The 22,694-nt window shown below is 39.4% G+C and overlaps 1 protein-coding gene across 7 annotated transcripts in view; it reads right to left on the reverse strand.

Moving 5' to 3' along the window:
• Positions 1 to 580: 580 nt before the first annotated feature.
• The window catches only part of abl2 (c-abl oncogene 2, non-receptor tyrosine kinase), a 145,560-nt gene continuing 123,446 nt past the window's right edge, over positions 581 to 22,694 (reverse strand). For 2 of the 7 annotated variants that reach the window (XM_072573673.1, XM_072573672.1), the window contains exons 4-11: positions 19,706 to 19,978; positions 17,097 to 17,181; positions 16,062 to 16,239; positions 15,649 to 15,833; positions 14,665 to 14,817; positions 13,999 to 14,088; positions 12,278 to 12,439; positions 5,707 to 11,453 (exon numbers count right to left, since the gene is read on the reverse strand). In XM_072573673.1, the coding sequence (XP_072429774.1) occupies positions 9,751 to 11,453; positions 12,278 to 12,439; positions 13,999 to 14,088; positions 14,665 to 14,817; positions 15,649 to 15,833; positions 16,062 to 16,239; positions 17,097 to 17,181; positions 19,706 to 19,978 (2,829 nt within the window). In that variant the 3' untranslated portion in view covers positions 5,707 to 9,750. Of the gene's footprint in view, positions 3,513 to 5,706; positions 11,454 to 12,277; positions 12,440 to 13,998; positions 14,089 to 14,664; positions 14,818 to 15,648; positions 15,834 to 16,061; positions 16,240 to 17,096; positions 17,182 to 19,705; positions 19,979 to 22,694 lie in introns of those variants that run through there. The other 5 variants (XM_072573676.1, XM_072573675.1, XM_072573674.1 and 2 more) reach the window with 5 other exon arrangements.

A 22,694-nucleotide genomic window follows, 5' to 3' on the forward strand; every position in this document is an offset into this window, starting at 1 on the left:
CAACATTACAAACCTTATAGCAACTTGTTAAAACTGCCTTTTTTTTAAAAACACATCATTAGGACAGTGGGAAATATAAGAGGAATAACTGAATTTGATAAAGACAGCAGATCAGATACAATTAATAACAGAATTCAAACTGTCTCTACAGATAAAGCCAACCTGAGAGGCCTGAAGAAGTGTAGCAATTATTTTTGGAATGCAAATGAATAGGATGCATAGAAAGATTCCAAGGACATCAATTATAGTAGCTGGTAAACACAACAAGGCCATGGGAACCTGAGGCTGGCCATAAGAATGCCCATCATTGATTAGGTGTTTTACCAGTTTAGATGTATGGATGAGGGGGGAGGGGCCATAACCAAATTGTATGGGATCATTGAGGAGAAAGGGAGGACTGCAGATGCTGGAGATCAGAGCTGAAAACGTGTTGCTTGAAAAGCGCAGGTCAGGCAGCATCCAAGGAACAGAAGAATCAATGTTTCGGGCATGCCCTTCTTCAGGATTCCTGAAGATTCCTGAAGAAGGGCTCATGCCCGAAACGTCGATTCTCCTGCTCCTTGGATGCTGCCTGACCTGCTGCGCTTTTCCAGCAACACATCTGCTCTGTATGGGATCATTGTAATACAGAAATGTATAAAAATACTGCTTTTTACTGTACAAGTTAGTGTGTGTGCCACTGATCTATCTTCTCATCTGAGCTAAAGATTAAGCGAATACAGGTCATTCTGCTATAACCTGCATTTCGTTAACACAGATTCCCAATAACACGATTGATGAATTGGGGGACACGTTTCTAAAGAGCCAAGTTTTAAACTGTCTATTGGTTATAAAACTATTCTGGCCCCATTTGTCTAAATGGTGCTGCTATTACACAATTTTCTTATAATACAGGATTGCACAAGAACGCGTGATAGCATAGCTGACTGTAACTGAGTTTGTATGTTGAGGCCAGATTCAGGGAAGATCCTTTGGCCCTCTCCCTGCTTTAACCAGTTTCTGCATGAATCAACTTCCACTTGTCTGAGTTCTACCTGCCTCCTGAGTTTTCATTCCCTAACAGGGGAAAATGGTCCTACAATATTGTTGTCAAAAGGTAGATTGTGCACTTCAGGACTTGCTAAATGACTCTGGTACTAAGTGTCAATATTTTTAAGAACCTATGTTAGCATTGGGTCTTCTTACAAATTAGAAGTAAAATGATATTTGGATGGCTATAGCTGGAAATCAGTGACTACCTAGAAATCAACAAGATTAGGATTGAGATGTTAGATAGTGATATTGAATAATGCAAAAACTAGGTGGATGGAATATATTATGGGAAAATGAGAGATTAAGCACTTTGGCAGGCGTATTAGATTAGCTTAATATGATTTAATAGAGAAAGACTGCAAAAAGCAGAGGGATTTGGGGGCCCTTGTCCATAAATTGCAATAGGCTAGCTTACAAGTTCAATGGATAATAGGGAAGGCAAATGGAATATTAGCCTTTACTGTACTAACAAAGCGCTTGCTACATAAAATTAGGGAAGTTGTGCTAAACTATACAAGGCACCAGTCAGACCACACTTGGGACACAGATTTCGCTCTCATATCGAAGGGAAAAATATAGTGGCATTAGAGGCAGTCCAAAGAAGGTTCTCTAGGTTGATACCCCCTATGGAGGGATCTTCTAATGAGGAAAAGCTGAGAAGGTTGAGCCTGTACTCATATAGGATTGAGAGGTTAGAGAGATGGTTTCCCTTTAGCAGACTGTCTAGGCACAGACAGCATAAACTCAGAATAAGGGATCGCCCAGTTAGGACAAAGATGAGGAGGAATTCTTTGCTTAAGAGGGTGGCGAATCTGTGGAATTCTTCAGAAGGCTGTTAAGGCTGCATTAAGTATATGCAAGGCTGGGATAGAGAGATTTTCGATCAGTATGGCAATCATGGGTTCTAGGAAAAAAAACAGGAAAATGGAATTGAGGATCATTACATCAGTTATGGCAAGCAGACTTGATGGACTGAATGGCCTACTTCTCCTACCTTGTGATCTTACGCTGTGGCAGCACTCGTGGGGTGGAACAGTGGTCGGCACTGCTGCCTCACACCGCCAGAAACCTGGGCTTGATTCCTGCCTAGGGTGACTGTCTGGGTGGAGTTTGCACATTTTCCCCGTGCCTGCATGGGTTTCCTCTGGGTGCACTGATTTCTTTCCAAAGTTGTGCGGGTTAAGTGGATTGGCCATGCTAAATTGCTCATAGTGTTAGGTGCATTAGTCAGGGGTAAGTATAGGGAAATGGGTCTGGGTGGGTTACTCTTCAGAATGTTGGGCCAAATGGCCTGTTTTCACACTGTAGGGAATCTAATCTAATCTAAGGTTATCAAACTCCTATGATATTAGAGGCAGAGCAGCAAGGCGGCATGGCAGTTCAGTGGTTAGCACTACTACCTCAAAGCACCAGGGATCAGGGTTTGATCCCAGTCTTGGGTAACTGTCTGTGTAGAGTTTACACATTTTCTCCGTATCTGCGTGAGTTTCCTCCAGGTGCTCTGGTTGCCTCCCACAGTCCAGGAGAAAATATGCAAGTTAGGTGGATTGTGTATTCACCACAGTTAATGTAGGCTTATGTGAATAAGGTGGGATGCTCTTCAGAGGGTCAACGCAGACTCAATGGCTGAATAGCCTCCATCTGCAGTGTAGGGATGCTATATTTGGGAATTCTAGCCTTCAATTGATTGGATTGTAAAAATATATGAAACGATTTGGTAAAGGAGGTCCTTTCAAAACTTCTCTTTACATTCCCATTCACTTACATGGCCACTGAGCATGAACACATTTTGTACAGACATACTTTCCTGGATGATAAATAAGCGGTCCATGATTGATAAACGTTTAAGAACACAAGAAATAGGAGGAGTAGATGTTATTCACACACCAGCCTGCTATATAACTCAACACCACAGTTGATCCTCACTTCCACTTTCCCACTCAAATGTGCATATTAATTAGTCCTTTTGGATTTCAGAAATCTAATTATTTCAATCTTGATCATTATTAATGACTGAGGATCCAGATTCTTCTCAGGTAGAGGTTTCCAAAGATTCACAACTTACAGAGTGAATACATTCCTTGTCTCATTCTGAAATGGCTCATATGCTTCAAGGAGTCACCTTCTTCTTTTCAACTCCAGATACAAGACCAATTCCATTCGACTCCCTGCTCACATGATAACTTTCTATTCCCAAGAATTATTCCAGTGAACCTTGATTGCATAACCTCTGAGGCAAGTATGTCTTTCTTTAGCAATGGTGATCAAAACTGAACACAGTACTCCAAATTTGGTCTCAGCAGGAAACTTCGTCACCAGAAAGGTTAATTTGATAATGAGGTGGTATTAGAGAAGCAGCCAGTGCTGACAGATGTAAGATGTCAGATTAGATGCATCCAAGGCTATTGAAGGTGGTGAGTGTGGAAATTACAGCGGCGTTGAGAATCATCTTTCAATCTTCCCTGGATTTGGACATGGTGCTGTAGAGGTTTGAAAAATTTCAAATCACTCTTCCTTAAAAAAAACAGTTGCTAAGATCAGCCTATCAAATCCAGCCCACTCAGTTTATCTTCAATGGTGGGGAAACTTCTGAAAACAGTTATTTGCTATACAAATAATAGCAACATGGAGAAACATGGATCGATTTGGAAGAGTCAGCATGTATTTAAGGGAAATTATATTCTTGACAACTTTTTAAACAGGCAAAGATGACTAATGAGGGAAAGGATGTTGACATGATGAACATGGACTTGCAAAGGCTTTTCATGTAGTCCTGTAACAACTTAAGGAAAGTCATAGGTCACGGAATAAAAAGGGTAGTAGCAAAGTGCATACCAAAATTAGCTGAGGGCTAAAATACAGAGTATAATGGTTAGCGAGTAGTTTCTAGGCTGCAGGAAGGTTTGTACAGGATTAACCTAAAGGTTGGCATTTGGACCATTGTTTTTCCTGACATAATGATAGAGGCCTTGGTATATAGGAGACAATTTCAGAGTTTTTAGATGACTGAAAACTTGAGAGAATTGTACACTGAGGAGGAAAACAGTGTACAACCTCAAATGGATATTGCCAAGATATTTCAGTTAGGCCTTTGATAAGGTTCCACATGGTAGGCTGTTATTGAAGGTTAGTTCGAATGGAATCATGGGGGAGCTGGCAAATTGGATACACAATTGGCTTGATGGTAGGAAGCAGAGGGTAATAAGAGGAAGGATGATTGTTGGACTGGAGGCCTGTGACTAGTGGAGTGCCTCAGGGTTCAGTGCTGGGCCCACTGCTGTTTGTTATTTATATCAATGATTTGAATGAGAATACACAAGACATGATTAGTAAGTTTGCAAATTACACTAAAATAAGTGGTATTATGGACAGTGAGGAAGGTTATCAGAAATTGCAGCAGGACCTTGATCAGCTGGGGAAGTATGCCAAGAAATGGCAAATGGAGTTTAATATAGAAAAGTGAGAGATGCTGCATTTTGGAAAGTCAAATCAAGGTAGGAGTTTCAAGGTGAATGGTAGGTCCTTAAGGAGTATAGTAGAAGAGAGGGACTTGGAGTTCAGTGCATGGTTCTCTGAAAGTGAAGTCACATGTAGACAGGGCAGCGAAGGCTTCTGAAACACTGGCCTTCATCAGTCAGGGCGCTGAGTATAGAAGCTGGGAAGTTACGTTGCAGTTGTACAGGATATTGGTGAGGCTGCACTTGGAATATTGTGCTCAGTTTTGGTCACCTTGTTATAGGAAGGATGTTATTAAACTGGAAAGAGTGCGGAAGAAATTTACAAGGATGTTGCCAGGATTCAAGTGACTGAGTTATAGGGAGAGGTTGGACAAGCTAGGACTTTTTCTTTAGAGCATAGGAGACTGAGGGGGACTCTTATAGATGTGTGTAAGATTATGAGAGGCATGGATAGTGAATGCACTCAGAGTCTTTTTCCCAGGGTTGGAGAATCAAGGACTAGAGAGGATGAGTTTAAGAGGGGAAAGAATAAATGGGAACCGAGAGGCTACTTTTTTTTTTAAAAAAAGAACATAGAGGGTGGTATGCATATGGAACGAGCTGCCAACAGACGTAGTTCAGTGGGTACATTAACGACATTTAAAATACATTTGGACAAATACATGGATAGGAAAGGTTTAAAAGGATATGGGCCAAGTGCAGGGAAATGGGGTTAATGTGAATGAACATTTTGGTTGGCATGGACCAGTCTGGGCTGAAGAGCCTGTCTCCATGCTATAGGACTGTCTGACTCTCTAATCAGTATCAGTGTAATGCAGAAAAGAATAAAATATGCAAACAGATGAACAAACTGTCAATTTCATGTCATTGTAAATTATTGTCCAAACTGAAATACATGTCAATGTACTTCAGAACTAACGTGAGACACTAAAGTGTATCAAATATGGAAGGAGGTCTGGTCATTGAAGGCATAACAAAAATAAATTTGTTTTCAACACCTTGAACTTAGCATAGACTTAAAAATTTAACATTTTGTAGCATTGGAAAACCTTACTAACAATGAACTGAAGATATATAACATCATAAATATTTACCAAAACAATTCTTCATAAAATATTTGAAATACTGATATAACTTTTAACCATGGCATAGAGAAAGAATTTGTCACTTATAGATTCTGAGCATATGCACAATAAGCCAGCATCGCCAAAAACAGTTATTTCATAATTCAGTGATAATTTAATTACAAACGCAAACATATTTATAGTACAAAAAGAACAAAATACTGTTTGTGTCATTTAGTGTTCATTCTGGTAGTTCTGCCATCCCTCAAACCCCAGTTAATTCACATATTTACATATCTTAAGAGTGTTTAAAAGGCTGGGATAAATTCATTTCCACTTTCTAGCAAAACCTGATATATGTTCATACATACCCAATCAGTCTGCCCCAATCGTACCGCACTATCACTGAACACCTCACACAAAAAAGGTATTTTCATCAGACTGGGAATAGTGAGGCTCCATTACACATTAACCTGCAATTAAGGATAAACTTATTCCTTAAACATGTGAGGATAGATAAGCTGATAGGTGTGTCGCAGTGAATCACTGAATTCTTGCACATATTAAGGTTTAGAACTACACTGCTACACTCAAATGTCATTGTTTAAAAAAGATTTCTCACATCAACATTCATGACCTGCGATAAACTTCTCTTTCATAAATATGAATGAAGAATTAATAAAACACATTTCAGTATGTTTGTAATGATCAGTATAATTAACAACCTAAGTTGATTACAATTTTGTAAGTTAACATACTTCTGTTTAATCTGCAGTTGCATTGAAAGGATGAAATGGACATTACAATAACCAAATCAAGACTAATCTTGACGGAGATTACTGATGTGATATGTCACAGCATGTTTGGCTAAGAACTTTGAAATGCTAATCTCTACTGGATAGGTTGCATGCTAAATCAAATATAAAACTTAAAAAGATTTTCTGACAAATTTAAATTTTAATCCAAATTAAAGAGACTCCATTCTGCTCCAGATTGATTTTTTTAAACATGCTGTTATTGTGACACAATAATCTAATTCAATGCAATTTTTCACTATTGGAGGATATTAAAATATTGAGGGGGGAAAGCCACAAATGTTTTTTAAAAATCCTTAGTGGATCAGACCTCAATTTTAATTTTGCTTTTGACTTTAATTGTGCTTTTCGTTGACCTCTATCGCGTCAGACTGACCTCTGTGAAAGTACGTCAGTTTGCAATGGTTTATGAAATCAGTACTTCCAAAGAATATGGAATTTTTGGCCCAGTAAAGTATCTCTGCTGTGCTCAATTTTTTCTTTCATGTTAAACGTGTGAGGTGTTTCTGTTGGGTTGAAGCTTCACTACAGCTGCACCTGCGTGGACACCTAAACATCCTGACAAATACAGAAGCATGAGGTGGACTGTTGTATTTTGTGGAGAGGCTATTAGCATTAATGCATTTGAAGTTTCAAAGGAGGTGCAGGTTTGTTTTGAACATCACAGTGAAGGTAACTGCAAAAACCAAATGTGCTACAGTCAACAATAGTTTTGCTGGGATTCAATTTCTTGATAATTCTGGTTTTACCTTTTATAATTAGAGTCTCAGAAATTTTTCAGGCATAATTTTAATGATTTTTATAGTTGTGAGAATTTTAATTATTTTCATGATGTTAATATCATTTTGTTTTTGCAAGGAATTTGAAGTACATGTAAAGGAAGAGACTGCTTGGTCAATCAAGGAGATTTGTTATGTGAAAGCAGTTAACAAAATCAGGATCCATTATCCTATAAAATTGACTGCAGTTCTGTCCATGAAACTAGAAATGAGTTTAACCCAGCCTAAATTGCACAAAGAAATGACTGAACCAAGTGGCCTTTGGTATAAATGCACACAGAGTATTTCTGCAAATTATCAGCAGCAGTCTGAATTGACAGTCCACAGGCAATACTGCAAACATGATCAGAAAGTCACAGCACTCAAAAATAAAATAAAAATAAAAAATTCTGTATTTCACTGGACACAGCAAGGTTATTCTATGTTTTCAGAAAACAGTACTTTTTTAGTCTGAGAACAAACAGTAGCGTACAGCGGAGGAGCGTGACTTGAGGGGCTGGTATCAAGTTCCTAGAGATCAGTACTGTATGATACAAAGATATTTGCTTTTCCTAAAAAATTGGACACCACATATTATGAAGTGCTGCCTTTGTATTAACTAGTGCAGTCACAACTCCAAATCCCAACATGAATAAAACTCACCCTTGGTTGCATATCATGATGTTGCCTCTTTGTTCTAGGCACAGTGTAAACATCAACTTTTTTTTCTTTGAAAGAAGAAATGTTTGCTTTTATTAAATATATGGCCTTATCTGAAATGATCTTGTCTAAGTGCACATGCTTTGGGACCACTTTGAGAGGTAACAATGAGCATGTTGGATAGAGTGTAGCAAGCAGTGAACATTTTAATAATTCTCTGATGCAATTAAATGAAATGGAACACCTTTAAAAGTACCACATACACATTCAGGATCAGTGCTATGATGGCATAGAGAAATACAGTTTTAAGAGTAAGTACACTGGCCTCCCATAGGCTCGTGTTTTAAAAAAAATTTAAAACTGATAAAAGTTGATAGTAAAATAGCTGCATGCCGGAAAGTTGTAAGGACAGCTTTTCAGGGAGAGTGTAAAAATTATATTCCCGGTCACTAATTTGACAACTAGTTGTTTCACAGAACTAATTAGTTAATTCCTAGATAGGAACCTGTATTAAGAAGTTTTTCTTTAACAATCGTATAAAAATGGGAAAATGGCAAACAGAAATGGCGCAAAACACCAGTATTTGTCATTGCCTGAATTTCTTTTACCAGAGAAACTGGGTTATCTGCACAGGACACATCATTTAAAGAAGTAATTCAAAAATTCTGCAATATTCTTGGTATAATCTATTGCTGTGAACAGAGAAAAAAAACAGATGCAATTTATTCCTGTGGGACTTCATGATGACCCAGCACCACAGGATGAGTACTTGGGCAGGGAGGAGGGGTTTGCGGTCATTAATATTGACTGTGGTAGGGCTCTGACTTGACTGTGTGCATGATTTAGGGATGTCATTTTCTACACTCACAGCAAACACAGTAGATTCACTTCGCAATCCCAAGGTAAAACAATTCACATTGTCATTCTGAAGTCACAGCAGATTCTGCCACATAACTTGTTTTTCCATTCACCAAAAATAGAAACACGAGGTCCACTCTGAGAAGCAATATTACATAGGCATATCTTTAACCCCAAGACAGTTCTGAGGGACTTTTTGAAGTAGTGTTCCCATGGAATTCCAATACTGCTGCAAAAGAAGACAGGGCATTACAAAGGAGAAAACACTGCTAACTTTGGGAAATACAGAAAGAGTTATCAACCTGAATTAAATTTACAGGTCTGCTGATATTACAGTTTTGCCTGGCTCAGGCACTGTCAGCAAATTCTATCTGATATGAAGAAGAAGCGAACAGACCTAAGCTTTGATTTGCAGTCTTGTCACTAGCATTGCAGTACAGGTTAAAAACGGGTGCATGACTGTTCATAATGTGTTCACCTGAATGGTGAAAAAACACCTGGCAGAGCAGATTACATTCACACTTCAACATGTTGGGGTGGCTGGTCAGAGTTTTGCAACATGTACCAGTACAACAAAGTACCTGTACTACTATTTACTGTGAAGGGAAAAGTGGATTATAAATTATTACCACACGAGCAGTAGAAGGACAAAATTAAAGCAAATTGCTAACTTTTTTTTTGATAGTGCATCGGTAGGAGTACACAGAATGTGTTCGGTGACAAGACAGTTGTGTTTTTCACTGAACAAAATGATCATAACTACATGATTAGGTTTTCAAAAACTATTAGGTGTTACTTCCTGTTCAAAAGGGAGAAGTCCCTGAGAACTGTCCAGTATGGGGGAAAAAAGCTTACCTTGGCCCTGATTCAAAACAGCTGGTTTTGGACCTTTTCCACCAAATGAATTTAATATAGAAGCAGCATTCACCAGTAAAAACTGGATAGTGCTCTCCACACCCTCACTATGCACAGATAGCTCTAATCAGGACTTCACTGATTGAAAGAGATGAATCTGTAAACATTGAAAAGCTGAACATTTTGCTGAGGTACTTCAGATAATAAACTTGAGTCACTAAACCTCACACACACAGTATGGCCTTCTTGGCTACCTCTGCACAATGTCACTTAAGTCTTTAACACATGCCAGTAAGTTACTGAGCACAGGGTTTGTTGGAAGTCCTGTCGAGGCTGTGCAGGATACCTGGAGCTCATGCAGGCTCTGTTCTAATTTGTTTACAGCTTCACGGAAAGCAAACTTGTTCCTCATTTGCATAATGCAATCCACATAACCAGTACAATGATCAAGCAACCGATATCCTGCTTCAACCAACTGGCTGTTGGTGGTGGACTCTGAGCCACTGTCGATTACACTAGATAGAACCTCAGCACATTCTAATAATGCCTCCTTGCTAATTTTTTCTGTTGGCACCTTCTCCGGTGGCAGCTTGGTTTTTCGCAAAGAAATTCTAGCACTCGTAGTTACAGAGGCCCCATTTGCAAGTTTGGAGGAAGCTACCACAGGAATGGATGAAGCTGGAGGCACTTGAGGGGGTGGCAGAGATGGTCTGGAGATCTTTCCTAATGCAGCCATTGTTGGCCTTTTGCCACTTTCGCCATTAATCTCAACCTCTTGTGATGTGCTCTCACAGTCCTCTGCTGTTTCTGTGCTGTTGAGACTGGTGCTGGGAGGAGGCTGCAACAGTTTGAGAGGAGGTGGAGGGGGTGGGGGTGGGGGCGGTGCACATTTTGGTTTTACAAGCCTGGGCCTCTCCCTTTCTGATGCAACCTGGTGCTCTGACAGCAGTTTGAATTTGTTTCCCAGAGAATCTGTTCCAATCAATTGAACTTCTGCAGGAGCATGTTTCAAAGTTGGAGATATCAGTACAGGTACTTTGTGGTTATGAGTTGCTGGAAGAGTTGCAACAGTCTTAACTGGAGAGGACCAACTTCCCTTCTCCACATCCTCTTTCATGCCTACAGATCTGGAATGGCTATTAGATTCTCCTCGCCCAACTTGCATTGAATTTAGATTCTGTGAAAGATCACTGTCTCCATTGCCTACATTTGCCCTGAGAGGTGGTGTTGCAGCACCCCGTGCCAAGAGCTTGGCTTTTGATTTGTCTCTCAATGAGGAAACCCCATCTTCTGCTTTTCGATGTAATGGGTCTGTGAGTCTCCCATGTTCCTCGTCTTTAGAGATTATGGGAATTGGATGTTCTAGTTGAATTCTGTTGCGGTGACAATTTCTAGGAAGAGTCAAGGCTAGTCGATCCAGCTCCTGAAGCCCTGAAGACATGGAAGAAGTAGAATTTGACCGAGGGAAAGGTTTGGTGGCTTCCAAGCTTGAATCATCATTACTTGAAGGCTTCCCAGCTTTTAGGCCAAGTGTCTTTTTTATTAAGCGTGGTGTGAAAAATCCAGCAAATCCTGCCCACCCTCCGCTAGTTACACCACCATTTCTTTGAACAGAACCCCTTCCACAGCACCTAGCCTGTGCGTGAGTCCCGTCAGCATGCGACTGGACAAATGTAAGACCATCTGAGTGCTGAAAAGATGAGAAAGAAGAAAAGTTACCCGTTATCTCATATTTCTTGTGTGGGTGGTTCTCCATCTCTCGGAAGGAGCTGCTGCGTTTAGGAGGCATAGGGACAGTTTTCTTCTTCATAAAAGAACTGAAGAAGCCAGCTTTTCTATCTCTAGTAAACAGGGTCTCTTTGCTATCGTCCAGGAGACCACTGGGAGATTTATCTCTTTGCTTACGAGGCAATGCAGGGGAGATGCTACACGGGGCTGCACTTGTTCCCATTCCTATTGGGAAACGAAAAACAAAATAAATGTAACTTGAGATGGAAGACAACATGCAAGTGTATGATCAATCCACATTCATCATCTTGTTCTGTTTCCCACCACTTCTTGTCTTCTCATTTTCCACCTGGGTCACTTTTATATCTTCCTGCCTTAGTTCAAACTTAGCCACTTACTTGTGGCATTTAATATTGGGACTTTTAAAATGGATTATATTTACATTAATTTCTTAATGCTATAGAAACTGAGAGTGAGGAAACACAATCTATGGAAATTTTGTACATTACAGTCAAGCAAATATTCATCATTTATGCTTGAGAATTTTATACAGAATGTTGATACTTGACCTGCAATCTCTCCAGACATTGTGTTTAAAATTAAACTCAGTCTTCCAGACTTGTATTGCATCAAATAAATAAACTTGAAGAAATTGCCAAGAATTGCAACTAAATTGCTCACTTCAAACCACATAAACTAAGAGTTGTGGGACAGGTGCCTGGACGTTTTATAATGTATTATTAGACAAAATAAAAGAACTGGCATTTGGACTATCATGGCCTATTACAAAATATGTTGAAAGGGGTCGAGCATGTTTCTGACCCGCTGCCACTTCTATCAAAAAAAAACCCTTGCTGCTCTGCCTCCAAATTGCCAATTCAGAAATCAGAAAGAGTTTGGTTCCCTGTTGGTAGTATTGCTGACATTGATTTACTTTTTTTAAGTTGCTACCAAGTTAGCTAAAGGAAACTTTGCACCAAGGGGAAGGGACTAAGACAGGCAATATAAAGAGAGAAAATTCAGAAAACAACCAAAAGGTGGACAAATACCTTGCAATGTGGTTTGAGTCAAAGCAGGATGATCCATGTCCATGTTTTCCTTATTTTCAGCATTTTTCTTTAGTGTGCGGGTTTTTGTTGGGAGCAGGGGTAATTGAAGCTGGTGGGTGATCACAGTTGAAGAAGCCGTTTTTCCAAGCTCTTCTGCAACTTCTGCCAGAGGAAAAGGAGCACAAGCAAGTTTGAATTTCTAGTTTTAGTCTTCAAAACTTATAAAATAAAATTAGATCAAAGTGAGATAGAAACATAATATAGACCAAGAGGGGGAAAGACAGCATGCAAACAAACAGTGGAGCTGTTGGACACATTTTTGAGAATACCTCAGCCAAACTACAAGGAGAGCAAGGGAGGATTTGACATTCATTAAATCGTCAAATCCCTGTGCAGCAACAGGTCATTTGGACTATCGAGTCCACACCGACCCTCCAAAAAGCATCTTACCCAGACCCAACCCCTATTCCTGTAACCGTACATTCCCCATGGCTAACCCATCTACCTGCACATCCCTGGACACTATGACAATTGAGCATGAAGAAAGCGAGGATTGTAGATGCTGGAGATCAGAGTATGAAAGTGTGGTGCTGTAAAAGCACAGCAGGTCAGGTAGTGTCTAAGGAGCAGGAGAATCGATGTTGCAGGCATAAGCCCTTCATCAGGAAGTGGTGGTGGGGTCTGGGGGGGTGGAGGCAGCTGGGAAGGTAGGTGCAGGAGGGGAGTGATGATGATAGGTCAGAGCAAAGGATGGAGCAGAGAGGTGGGAAGGAAGGTGAACAGGTAGGACAGTGCCAAGTTGGAAGGTTGGTTCTGGGATGAAGCGCGGGGAGGAGAAATGAGGAAACTCAGCACTGCCCTCTTGAACTGTCCCACCTGTCCATCATCCTTCCCACCTATCTGCTCCGACCTATCACCATCATTCCCTACCTTCCCCCCCCCCCCCATCCCCGATCCTTCCAGACTCCTATTTATCTCTCAGCCCCCTTCTCACATGCCTGATGAAGGGCTTATGCCTGAAATGTTGATTCTTCTGCTCCTCGGATGCTGCCTGACCTGCTCTGCTTTTACAGTGCCACACATTCCAGCAACTTAGCATGGCCAATCCACCTAACTTGCACATCTTTGGACTGTGGGAGGAAACCTACACAGACATGGGGAAAATGTGCAAACTCCATACAGACAGTCCAAGCTGGAATTGAAGCCAGGACCTTAGCGCTATGAGGGAGCAGTGGTAATCACTGAGTCACTATGCCACCCATATTGCACTCTTCTTTCCTTACATGTATCTGATCTTAATTTGCTTCAATATGATATTTTGTACGTTGAACTTTCATAGGCCCTTAAAAAGACCTACATGTGTAGTCAATGAGTACAGGCTGACAGCGTGTTAATCTGCTGCTGCTTTTAAAAAAAAAACTTGCCATTCTGCTTACAAATTGCTAATTCAGAAATTGGGAAGAATTTGGTTGTCTGATGGTGGTATTGCTGACTTTGATTTACATTTTCTTCAAGATTCAATAAGCTTCTAAATTCTGCAGCACAGCAGAAAGTTACAATGTTATACTTAGGACTAAGATTGATTGATATTTTATTCATTAGTGTCACCAGTAAGAGATTTATGATCCTCGGTTCCTGGAACATCAAAAAACCGACTACTATACTGAGCCTTGTAAGAAGCATACTTCTGAAAAGCATTACATTTCACTGACATATTTTACCTTCTGAAATACTGGAGTCATGGAACATGGTCTCAAATGCTTGATGGATCTCAGCAAATGATGGACGCTCCATAGGATTCCACTGCCAACCTAAGTGAGGTGAACAGACACATGCTGCAGCTTCGTTTCATACCATCTTCTCACGTGAACATGCAGTTCTCAATGTATGTGCAATCATAATAGATTTTAAAAGTTAGCTGTGCAATATGATAAATTACCATGGCAATTAACGGAATATTTGATGATGCTGTCACAACTTTATGACATGCTGCTCTAAACTTTAATGAATTTGTCAAGTTCGACTGTAACACAATGCTGCAGTTTTTTCTCATTTGAAGTATTAGAATTAGGACTATCAATTAGAAACGGTTTTTCAATCATTATATCACCCTTTAGCTATTAAGACAGATAATTATCATTGGTATGACCAGGAAACTCACAATATCCTTAGACAATAAACCTCAAAACAGAGACAAAGTTTGATGAATTCAAATAATTATAAGAATCACTCACTTGAAATGGCTCATCAGTGATTCCATAAATATCTGAACTGATGAGAGATGAAGGTGATTTCTATTGGTTATATCAGTATTGACAAACACAAACTATGATTACAGAAAGACCCATCAGAACTATGGTCAAAATTAGCACTTTTTGTTCACTTACATGATCTCATCAGTTCATAGACTTTGGGTGGACAGCCCTCAGGTTGCTCCATTCTGTATCCTTTCTCAAGTAAATCATAGACCTGAGATAGATCAATTCCTGGGTATGGAGACATCCCATATGTGGCAATTTCCCACAGAAGCACTCCAAATGCTGAAAAGAAATTTAAAACAGACAATTTGATAAATGTCAAAACTTCCAGTACGCCAATAAAAAATTGGAACAATGAGCTATATTCACTGATATTGCAAACTCTTATGATACTCAATACTTTACAAATACACTTTTCTTCAGATAAGAAATAATATCCGATTAGAACAAAATTAGCCATTTAACCAAGAGTTTGAATTAATTCTCATTACTGTAATACATTAACTTATTTCTTGTAGCACTGTGCAAATCTCATCTTTAGGTGAAACTCGGATAGTCAGAGAAAATTGTTCAACAAGGTAGTGCAGAGGCAATTCATTTTCTATTTCAAAGTCTTACATGTTGTCTTCATTTTTACATTCTCCTAACAAATTCGTAATTCTACAGTTAAATGTAAATTGAACACAAAAACATGTTAAGTATTAATGATAGCCAACCGCAGGGATTGCAGTAATTCAAGAAGGTAGTTCACCAGCAGATTCATGAAGGCAATTAGGAATGAGCAATAAATGAAGACCTAGACAGTGACACACTCATCCCAGGAATGATTTAAAAGAAAAGACAAACATTGGCTAAATAGATTATAGGATTTTACTATCTGCCATTCGTTCACAGCAGAACCACATCCTGCATCAAAAGAACCATACGGTGGTGATATAGTTTTTCAAAAGTGGAGAATTTGGTAGACTGAGACATTCAGAATTCAAGAATTATTTTTAAAAAGTTGCTTTCCTTCCCCTATTCCACCAAAAAAAAACTAGTTTGGATATTATGTCAAGAGATGAAAGACTAATTTGTTACTGAGTTTAACATTTGTTAAATCCTTGTACATACCCCACACATCAGATTTTATTGAGAAGGTATTGTAGGCAAGACTTTCAGGTGCAGTCCATTTAATTGGGAATTTGGCTCCAGCATGGGCAGTGTAGGTATCACCTGTCATTAACCTGCTTAAGCCAAAGTCTGCAACTTTCACCACGTGATTCTCACCAACCAAGCAGTTACGAGCAGCCAGGTCTCTGGAATGAAGAGCCAAAAGCTACATGACTAAATGTCCACACAATACTTGCATTAGCAGTTCAGTGGCAAAGCAAATAGCATCTACAAACCAAAATTAATGTCTAAGCTTTCTAATGAATCTTCTGATGCACAGTAAATTCACCATGCCAACATATTTGGGAGAGACTCAAACAAGTAATCTTGGACTGATTCTAAATCTATGCTTTGTATTCTTTAAAGTGCCTGACCTGTGAATGAAGTTCTTTTTCTCGAGGTATTCCATAGCAGAGGAAATTTGCGTGGCCATGTACAGCAACACAACAGCATTCACCTCTTCTTTGTGGCAATCACGCAGGTAATCCAGCAAATTCCCATGGGGCATGTACTCAGTGACAATGTAAAACGGTGGCTCCAAAGTACAAACACCTGAAGGCAAACAATTACACATTAGGTCCATCAATGACTGAAGTGCATACATTCCACAGGCAAACAGTAACCAAAACAATCCTGCTTTTATTCAGCATCAGTTTTGTGTGCACAGTCCATAACTTTCTTGAAACCTATCTTCAGACTTTTTTCAATAACTTGCCCTTCTACAACAGTTTACATAGCCAATCAAATGTGTTTTGGAATTTACTCATAAGTACAACACAAGGAACGCAACAGCCAATTTTCATATAGCAAAGTTACAAATAGCAATGAACTAACAGTCACATTATGTGATTTTGAATATATCTGTAGAGGCCAAGATATTTGGGGTCTACTGCTTTGCTTCACCTAAGTTTTGGGATAATTTATATCCACCCAAAAGGATGAAGGGGGCCTGGTTTGATGTCTGGTGAAAAAGACAATTTCAGAATTCAGCCTTTCCAAGGCTCTGCACTGAAATGTCAGCTGAGATTAAGTGCTCAAGATTTGGGCAGGACTGAAATTTTCAACCTTCTCGCTCAATGCTACCAAGACTGATACAACATAAACTTGATGGGGAACGTTCAAGACTGGAATATTGTATCCCAATCTCAAAGGCTCCATTTGTACTCTCACTGCTTCTCACCATGATGAGATCTTGCTTGAAACGTTAGCAAGCTTAAATATTTAACGTGCAGCCTAAGCAGAAGACATGAGAAATCGTTTGATCACATTCAGTGCACTGAAAATTCATGCATTTTCATGATGGAAGGGCCTGGTAGGATGGAATCTAAGAAATGTGAAGTCAAGTTGTAGATTGTATTACAGTCAACACTTGCCCTCATTACAATACAACTGATTCCAGAAATACTTGCCTAGTAGTTGAACCAAGTTTGGATGTTTAATTTCTTTCATTACAGCAGCTTCCTTCAGGAATTCTTCTACCTCCATTGTGTCCTCCTTTTTGGGAATAAAGAGACAATCATTTACTATCTGACAAGATGTACCATATTTGACATAAATTGGAAATCTGTAATATTGATGAGTTATTCTTATTTGGCACTGATGTGCTGAAGATAATGTGGAATCTACTGATTCCAATACACATGCATATTTCAACAACTCAAATGCTTATCATTACTTTAAAGCAGCTTTTTTGATTTTATTAAAGGCATACTTTCTTAGATTCTTGGTCTTTCATGCACCAAGTATTAAGCCTAGGAAAGAACACATTGTGTCCTGCACTAACTTTGACAAAATGGTCACTTAGGTAATCTTTAGGCCAAGTACACATCACAGATCTAAACCTTGGGTTGACTTATTTGCATTGCCTATTACTCCAAACCACAGTGTGCACTAGACAGTCTGTTCCCAACTTTCTCCAATACTACTTTGCAATCAGTTAAAGCAGAAACGGGATTGAGAGACAGTTTGCTCCATTACTTGCCTTCTGTATCATATGTCTGGACTCAATTAATGCCTTTCATTTAATGTCACAGGCAGAGCAATAAGGTCATACTTTCTGTATCAGATTGGTTTGATGCTTGCATTCTTTTGTCAAATTACATTCTATTTGCTAAAGACACCTACATATCTAATATTGGTAGATTTTAAAGCATCATTACTTCAATTTCAGCATAAAGCAGATAAAACTTAGCTGCAGAAATATGGTCTTCATACATAAGGGTGCTCTCTCTCCGTAAAGCTCGGAAGCATTCTCTACTTGCTATTAGAGCTGGTTTGAATCATTTTATGCAGGAATGCAAGGATATTGCAAAGTGTTTTATAACCCACTTGGACTTCTCTGGGGCCAGTTGGCAGAGACATTCGATTGGTAATGCATTTCCTTTCTCCAATCTGATGTCAAGGCACGAGGTCTGAACTGGGTATGAGCGAGCAAACATAAAACTGATGCCCGGGTGGATGACATTACATAAAAGTCAACTTGGTTGACACCTTTCTAGAGTATCTCTGGAATTGTTGCTCTGATATAGAGACTACTTCAGGGTTTGGTCTCATCTTTGAAGAAAAAGAGTTCCTAATTTTTTTGAGACTGCCCTCAACATATTTTGCTCACTCTGAAACCACAGATAGTTGCATAACACTAGCTATGAACATGGGGTTTAAACAGCAATTTACAGCTGCACCAGTTAGACAGTTTAACTAGCACAAACCATGTCATGAAAATCCTGGACCAAATTTAAAAAGAAAATTTATTCAAGTTGCTTAAGCTGATTGCGTCAGAAATAAAGCCCCTGCTAACAACATTAATTAACAGGAAGCATAAATCCCAAAATAACACAAGGATTTTATATGGGATTCATCTCAAGGCTGACTTTCCTCATTCTTCTAATCTTATGGTCAAGATTGGAACTGACGTGGAGTGACCACTGGATGGAGCCATAACACCTTCTATAAACAACTATTACTACAATTAATTGAATTACTTATTTAAAAAACTCTCAGAATTGAGCACTAAAAAGAAACTTCATTTGCAAAAAATTGAGGCCTTGCTTTTCAGTAATTAGAAACTTCTAATTTTCTAACCATACAGCTTAAATGGGCTGAAAAAAGCAGATGGATCATAGAAAAAGAATGCCCTATAGAGAAGATACTACAAGAACAAATTAATATCTGTCCTTTATTCAAATTAAACCACAAAGACCAACAAGGTAATTTCTTCTGAATGAACACAAGCAATCTTGCTAAACCTCTCAAACTCCAATCTCCATCAGATTCTCATCTTTTCCAGTATCAACATCACATCATCTTTTGAGAGAGAGATTTGAAACTGCATTCCAGTCCTTCATCAATAATATTGCACTATAATCACTCACAAGCACAAGTACTGGAGCTACCTCTTCCTCATTTGCCCATCATCCCTTCCACTATATTTCCACCTTTGATATAGCACTGAAGTAGTCCACTATCAAGACCAGGAACTCAAATGCCTGCAAACTATCTCCTATTGCCCTGCATAATGAAAAACACCTAGAATGTCAGCATTTAGTTTTTAACAACATGCATAAACACAATTATTAACTAGATAAAGCATTGTATGTCAGAGTTTTTCTCCAAAAATCCAAAACTGACAATAAAGAACAGTCTGCAAGTTTTCATTGAAAGCAAATATATTTTAGTCAAAATAGACTGCTGTATTTGCTGACCATAAGCTCTTGGAAACTCAAGCCATCATTCTCTTCTAATATAGATATATTGGAATTGCATGTGATTTGAGAGAAAAGTCTTCAAATCATAACAGAGGACTTTTGTGCCTCTAACTGCACACTTGCACAGGAATAAAGATGACATGGGAAAATTAATTTCTCCAGTTCAATTTATTTACTTTCACAAAGAGATGATGTCTGGAAGTTGAGTAAATTCAAGTTGGAGGTTATAAGCTGCCAATGGGATTGCTAACAAATCTGTATCTCAGCACACCCTTGCCTGTAAAGTTAGACTCTTGTATAGTGTAATATAATACCTTCAGTGTTTTTACAGCAACAGTAAGACTATATTTCTTCCAGACTCCGACATACACCTCCCCATACTGCCCTCCACCTAGCTTGTGCTTCATTGTGATGTCAGTGCGTTCCATCTCCCACTTGTCATGAATGGGAGAAACTCCGTAAACAGTGGGTTTGTTGCATTTTGGAGCAGGGTAGTGCAGGGTTGTGACCAGTCCGTCAGCCACAGTGGAATGGTGATGAACAAGCTCTGCCAAAGTGTTAAACCGGCTCTCTGCTGTCACGTACACCTGCGGAAAGAAAGCACACCCACTCATTGGATTGATTTTTGCCCAAGTAGCAAAGTAGTTAAAACAAACAGTAGCACTTCCTCCAATACAGAGACTTCACGTGACAGCAATAGACAACACTTCAGGCTGTGTCTAGATGCACTGCACATGCAGATGAAACAAGAAAGCAAACACTAACATAGGAAGGTTATTCTGAGTGCAATTTTTAAAATTAAAAAGTTGATTGAGCCATAAAAACCAAAATAGGAGAAAATAAATTTAAAAAATATAAAATAGAAAACATTGCTGGGCACGCTGGAGAAAATGTAACTCATGACAACAATAAATTTACATTAATTTAAATAGAATGCATCTTCCTAATTATATTTTCTGTTAATTTTCTTATAGGATCATGCCATCTCATGCCAACGTTGCAACGTCAAAGGACTAAGTTCTTAAAACTAAAGCATGAACCAATTACAGATACATCAACTCAACCACTACCCACCACCTAACCAACTGAGGTTTAATACCGTTCATCGAAAGGTCACCAGTCACTACTGTCAATTTAGGAACAAATGTTCACTTTGACGCAAGTTATTTACATTTAGAAATCAACGTTGTATCTAAGTTTGCTTGCTGAGCTGGAAGGTTCATTTTCAAATGCTTTGTCACCATTCTAGGTAACATCATCGGCGAGCCTCTGGTGAAGTGCAGGTGTTATGTCCTGCTTTCTATTTATGTGTTTAAGTTTCCTTGGGCTGGCAATGACATTTCCTGTTCTTTTTCTCAGAAGTTGGTAGATGGCGTCCAAATTGACCTGTTTGTTGATAGAGTTCCGGTGGAAGTGCCATGCTTCTAGGAATTCTCGCGCATGTCTCTGTTTGGCTTGTCCTAGGATGAATGTGTTGTCCCAGTTAAAGCGGTGTTCTTCCTTATCTGTACGTAAGGATCCTAGTGACAGTGGGTCATGTCTTTTTGTGGCTAGTTGATTTTCATGTACCCTGGTGGCTAGTTTTCTGCCTGTTTGTTCAATGTAGTGTGTATGGGGTCTTTCAAGTTCATTAGCTGCTGTTCTAGTGTCTTGCCATACTGCCAAGAGGTCTGGGTAGTCTGAGAATCATTTCCGAGATGTCTTTGATTTAGAGGAGAGAGAGAGAGAGGCTAGGGTTTCTGGATGTGTTTTGTCTATTTGTTTGGCTTTGTTACTGAGAAATTGGTGGACTGTGTTCATTGGGTACCCGCTCTTTCTGAATACGCTTTTTGGGTGATTTCCCTCTGCTCTTTGTAGTTCCTCTGTGCTGCAGTGTGTGGTGGCTCGTTGAAATAATGTTCTAATGCAGCTTTGTTTGTGGGTGTTGGGATGATTGCTTCTGTCGTTCAGTATTTGGTCTGTATGTGTTGTTTTCCTGTAGACACTGATTTGAAGTTCCCTATTGGCTGTTCGCTCTATTGTGACATCTAGGAATGGCAGTTCGTTGTTGCTTTTGTCCTTTTGAGAGTTTTATGCCAATGAGGATATTATTGATGGTCTTGAAGGTTTCCTCAAATTTGTTTTGTATAGTGATGACAAAGGCGTCATCCATGTAGTGGACCAAAGTTTGGGCTGGGTGGTTGGCAGAGCTGTTTGAGTCTCTGCATTACTGCCTCTGCTAAGAACCCTGATATCGGAGATCCCATGGGTATTCTGTTGTCTGTAGATTTGCTTATTGAAAGTGAAGTGGGTGGTATGGTATAGGTCCATTAGCTTGATGAGGTTGTCCTTGCTGATGAAGTTGGTGGTGTTTGGTGTACGTGTCTTTGGTTCTTCTAATAATGTAGTCAGTATTTCTTTGGCGAGGTTGATGTTGATTGATGTGAATAGGGCTGTTACATCAAAGGAGACCATTACTTCAGCCTCTCCTATCTTGGCATCTTTGATGGTGTTCAGGAATTCTTGGGTGGAGTGAATGGAATGGCATGAGTCTTCTACGAAGTGTTTTAGTCTTTGGTGTAGTTCTTTAGCTAATCTGTACAATGCTGTTCCAAGTAGAGAGACTATGGGTCTGACGGGAGCTCCTGGTTTGTAAATTTTGGGTAATTCATAGAAGTGTTGTGTGTTGGATCCATCTGGTTTCATTTTTTGGAAGTCTGTCTTGTTTAATTCTCCTGATTTCTGAACTGTTCCCAAGTTGTGGGGTTGAGCCTATTGCCACCTGTTGCTAAGTGCTGGTATATGCAAGGGCAGTGCATTCACTTCGTCAATGTAGTCCGTCTGGTTTAAATTGACTGTCAAGCGTCACTTGTCTGCAGGTAGGAAAACAATGTTTTTATCTTTTTTTGAGTCCTTCTAGTACTATCACTAGTATCCTTGCATACAGATGTGGAAGGACACCACTTCGACTGGGACAACACATCTATCCTAGGACAAACCAAACAGAGACACGCATGAGAATTCCTAGAAGCATGGCATTCCAACCAGAACTATCAACAAACAGATCGATTTGGATACTATCTACCACCTTCTGAGAAAAAGAACAGGAAATTACATCACCAACACAGGAAATGACATCACCAGCCCAATGAACGCTAAACACACAAACAGAAAGCGGGACATAACACCAGCATGGTGACAAAATGTCCGAAAACAAACCTTCTGGCTCAGCAAGCAAACTGACATCCAGAACCTCAACATGAGCAACAAGTCTTCTCAAAACTTGCCAAGAAATCAATCTTATTTATGGTAGCTAATTCAGGG

This window comes from Chiloscyllium punctatum, chromosome 7, assembly GCF_047496795.1.
Source record: "Chiloscyllium punctatum isolate Juve2018m chromosome 7, sChiPun1.3, whole genome shotgun sequence".
NCBI classification, from domain to species: Eukaryota; Metazoa; Chordata; class Chondrichthyes; order Orectolobiformes; family Hemiscylliidae; genus Chiloscyllium; species Chiloscyllium punctatum.